The sequence below is a fragment of the Etheostoma spectabile genome, unplaced genomic scaffold (genome assembly GCF_008692095.1).
Source record: "Etheostoma spectabile isolate EspeVRDwgs_2016 unplaced genomic scaffold, UIUC_Espe_1.0 scaffold272, whole genome shotgun sequence".
Taxonomy (NCBI): domain Eukaryota; kingdom Metazoa; phylum Chordata; class Actinopteri; order Perciformes; family Percidae; genus Etheostoma; species Etheostoma spectabile.
In genome coordinates, this window is record NW_022605576.1 from 1311572 (window position 1) to 1315799 (window position 4228).

The 4228-nt window shown below is 43.5% G+C and overlaps 1 protein-coding gene across 1 annotated transcript in view; it reads left to right on the forward strand.

The window, feature by feature from the left end:
• The window catches only part of cubn (cubilin (intrinsic factor-cobalamin receptor)), an 86874-nt gene that overhangs the window by 14050 nt on the left and 68596 nt on the right, over positions 1-4228 (forward strand). The window contains exons 10-13 of the mRNA XM_032510808.1: positions 589-684; positions 1195-1319; positions 1926-2118; positions 2845-2963. Coding sequence (XP_032366699.1) covers positions 589-684; positions 1195-1319; positions 1926-2118; positions 2845-2963 — 533 coding nt within the window. The remainder of the gene's footprint in view (positions 1-588; positions 685-1194; positions 1320-1925; positions 2119-2844; positions 2964-4228) is intronic.

The window sequence follows — 4228 nt, forward strand, 5'->3', positions numbered from 1 at the left end:
GGAGGGCATTAGGTCAGATTCAATGGTGTCTGCAAACTGCCAAGAAACGGCCCAATAGTCTGTCTGTCCCCAATAGAGATTTATTAGAACAAATAATATTATATATTTATTTCAAGCATATTATTCAATGTACAGTATTTACTATTTACTACATTTTTATTGTTTTGTTCTTGTGTCTTTTGCTTTTATAAGGGTACTGTCCGTTTATTTGTGACTGATGGTGAGTTGCGGAAATATTTTGTTGGACAGCTGCTGTCCAATGACGATAAAACGTATTCTATTCCATTTAGTTCTTCTTTCTATATCACCAAGCCCTGACTGTAAATGTGGAGCTGTGCAATGGGTAATGTGCCTCTGGGTAACTTTGGGTACTCCACAGTTACCCAGAGTTCACTCCCCAGTTTACGATTTTAAAAACGAGTGAATGTAGGAGGCTTAAGAACTACCTGTCCCCTGAATGAGATTCAAACTTTTTGTCTCCTGATTGATTCTGAGGCCCCTGGTTCCTGAACTGTAACAGCCACAAATAACCAGTACAAAAAGTCCCAATGGGCCTGGTTTTTAAAGACAGACCTTGTGTGTGTGCAGGTTATGAGGGGGATGGAAGAACATGCACCCAGACCAATATCTGCGCCAGCAACAATGGAGGCTGTCACCCTTTGGCCACTTGCTCCTCCAGCCTAGGTATGAAACATATGCATGGTTTTTTTGGACTTTTGCGTCTTCTGAGCATTGACTATTTTGTCTTCACCATCTACAAAGGGAATAGTAATTGTGATCCAACTGACGAAAGAGAATCGTACATAATTGCAATACAACACTGTCTCTGCAGCAGTCTAGGACATTTGAGATTGTACAACAATTATTAGATGAGTTGCGTAATCAGAAAAGGGGAGTTATGTGTTTTTTGTTTTTTTTCTACAAACGCTAATGGTTAGCTTTTGGCCCATTAACATTGACTACTATTAAATGTCATATGTTTTTTGCAAGTTAGACATTGTGCATGAGTTTATTTGTAGCTATTTACAGTTTAGAATGTTAATATAATATGTTCATGAATGCATCATGTGCTCTCGCTCCAGTTATATAAGACTTAGGCTCCCACAGTTCCCCTCATAACATTCAAAGGGACACTGTCATAAGCCACTACGATAAAGGCTTTTTAATACTTCTCTCCCCCCCCCCATCCTCCAGGCACCAGCCTCCCTATATGCACCTGCCCTCCAGGCTACACAGGCAACGGGTATGGACCAAGTGGTTGCACCCAGACCAGCAACATCTGTCAGACCAACAACCCCTGTGTCAATGGACAGTGTGTGGTGAGTGTGTGTGCGTGTATGTGTGCGTGTGTAGGTGTTGGTGTGCTTGTGTGTGTGTGTGTATTTGTGTGTGTGTGTGTGTGCGTGATATGGTGTGTGTTGGTGTGTGTTTGTGTGTGTCTGTGTGTGTGCGTACGTGTTGGTATGTGTGAGTGTGTCCGTGCTTGCATGGGTGTTATGGTGTGTGTGTGTGTGTGTGTGTGTGTGTGTGTGTGTATGTATGTGTGTGTGTTTGTATGCGTGTTATGATGTGTGTGTGTGTATGTGTGTGTGTGCGCGCGTTGGTGTGTATGGCTGTTTGGACACGGTTGGACGATGTATGGCCATTATGACACACATGTTGTCTCTATCTTTTTCTGTAATCACTCATTTTATAGGATAAAGCTGTTAATATTCCAGATTTTATTATAGTCTACAAATTCCATGAAAAGCCCCAAACCAAGAAGGAAGATGAGCCCACCCAAGTGTGTGTGTGTGTGTGTGTGTGTGTGTGTATGTGTTGTAAAAGCCCTACCTTCCTTTTGTGTTAAGTATATTCCAAGAACAGAAAATCCAGAATCAAATCCCTTCGTAACAACAAACTGATGGTGTGTCCTGCTGTCACAGGCCACCACCTCGGCTCCCGGCTACACCTGCAACTGCAACCCTGGCTGGCAAGGAGTGCACTGTGACCAGAACATCAACGAGTGCTTAAGCAACCCCTGTCTGAACGGAGGAACCTGCACCGATGGCATAAATGGAGTCACGTGCACTTGCACCGCCCAGTGGACCGGCCCACTCTGCCAGACCCCACAGCAAGGTATGAGCAGGACAATACGGAGGGATAAAGGAAGGAAGGCAGAGGGGAAGCAGCTGGGAGGGAAGGGCCAACAGGTGCAGAAACTGCAAGGACAAGATAAAGAGAAAGTAGGGTGGGTGTGCAGAGACACAGAAAAAAATGATAGCGCTGGATGGGCTGGTTAGCAGAAGTTGGGGACTGTGCTAAGAGGATTAATATAATGAAACATTTTATGATCACTCATAAAATGATATAGAGAAGAGATCTTTAACAGGGGTCCGTGAGACCAAGGAAGGCCTCAGAGTTACTGCAATGGGGCTGGCAAAATGTACGGTATATTATTTCTTTATTTATTTGGAAGCGTTATTTACAAAAATAACAATATGTATGAAAATATACATTCACATGTATTAGCAAAGATTAATTGGCCTATTGGTAAAACATTTAATTTACACAACATTAATAAGTTCCCTGTAAGGTAGAGTGTACCTTAGAGTGAACTTATTAATGTAGTGTAAATTAAATGTCTGTGTTTTTTTACGGTGTACACTATGCCTTCATCATAAACATGATGTACACATAATATATGAAAATTGATCCATCCATTTTCCTCCGTCCTGCCAAATTTAATATGTCAAATATATGTAGTAACGGGTCCTTTATCCTTGGCCTAAATAAACGTTGAAGACCCCTGGCAGTATAAACTGTAATCTGTTTTTTCTGAATCTACTGGCTGTGTGTTTCCAGTGTGTGGAGGCTACCTGTCTGGCCCTGCTGGCTCCTTCAGTTATCCCAACACCCCGGGGCATGATGAGTACGATCACCAGGTCAGCTGTGCCTGGGTGATCCACGTTGACCCAGACAAGGTCAGTTGCAGTCTCTCTGAAACCCTTTTCCTTGTCCTCCAGCAGTGTCCAACAAATCAGGTCTGGACATTGGCCAAAGGTTTCCATTTCTTACATGTGGCACACAACAGGAGACTGCCTGTGTCCGACACAGTTACTGGAAACACTGGTTTTGGTCTAGGCAATGGAAGGCGCCTGTGTAGAGCATGCTGGAGCCATGCTCTGATCCAGATCACGCTGTAGCCACAGAAATGGTTTGTAATTTGATCATAAACAACAAAAGTCTCGTGCCAAACCATCAATTCAATTCAATTTTATTCATAGTGTCAGATCCCAACAGGAGTTATCTCAAGTCACTTTACAAATAGAGTAGGCCTAGAACACACTCTATATATATTCCCCCCCCCCCCAAAAAAAAGGCCTGGCTATTACATTAATACAAATTCAAGTCCTTTCAAGTCATCTGTCACAAGACAAAGTCAAGTCTCAAAGTCTTGAATACCAAGTCAAAGTCAAGGCGAGTCACTTATCAATCTAAGTCCAGTAAGTCTTGAGTCCTCAAATTGGAGTCAGACTCCAGTCAAGTTGTGAGACCTGAGTCCCCCACCTCTGTCACTGTGTAGGTTTGATATCCAATGAATTGTTTTTCTTTTTTATGTCAATCAAACACGTCCTAATTCAGTACAGTCAGGACCAAAAACCACAGGTCCAGACGACCTGCTCTGCATGGATCACGACGTTGCGTTGCTGGTTTTGTCAAACAATACTTAGGCATACAAGGCATCTAGCAATCAGGGAGCCACATTGGGCAATGGTTAGCTTTTCAATCAGGAGAGACTATTTGCGTATATGCAAAGGTTTATTGTACTTAAGCATGATAAAATGTATAGTATTTGGAGCTTTAATTTAATTCAATTTTATTTACATAGCGCCAAATCACAACAACAGTTATCTCCCTGCGCTTTTCTTAAAAGAGCAGGTCTAGACCGTACTCTGTGATGTTATTATCCATCCATCCATTGTTATAGAATAATTTGTAAAAGGGGTAAGGAAGCCAAGACAATCCCCCCCGATGGAGACACTGGTGGTGGCTGCAAAGGACCAAATGAGTGGAAATGGAGTGCATAGCAGGAGGAAGGGTGCCTTTGGGTGACGATGACTAGAGGTGGGAGGGGAGGAGGACCCAGGGGGCCTTTGGGTGACAATGACTAGAGGTGGGAGGGGAGGAGGACCCAGGTGGCCTTTGGGTGACGATGACTACAGGTGGGGGGGGGGGGGGGGGGGGG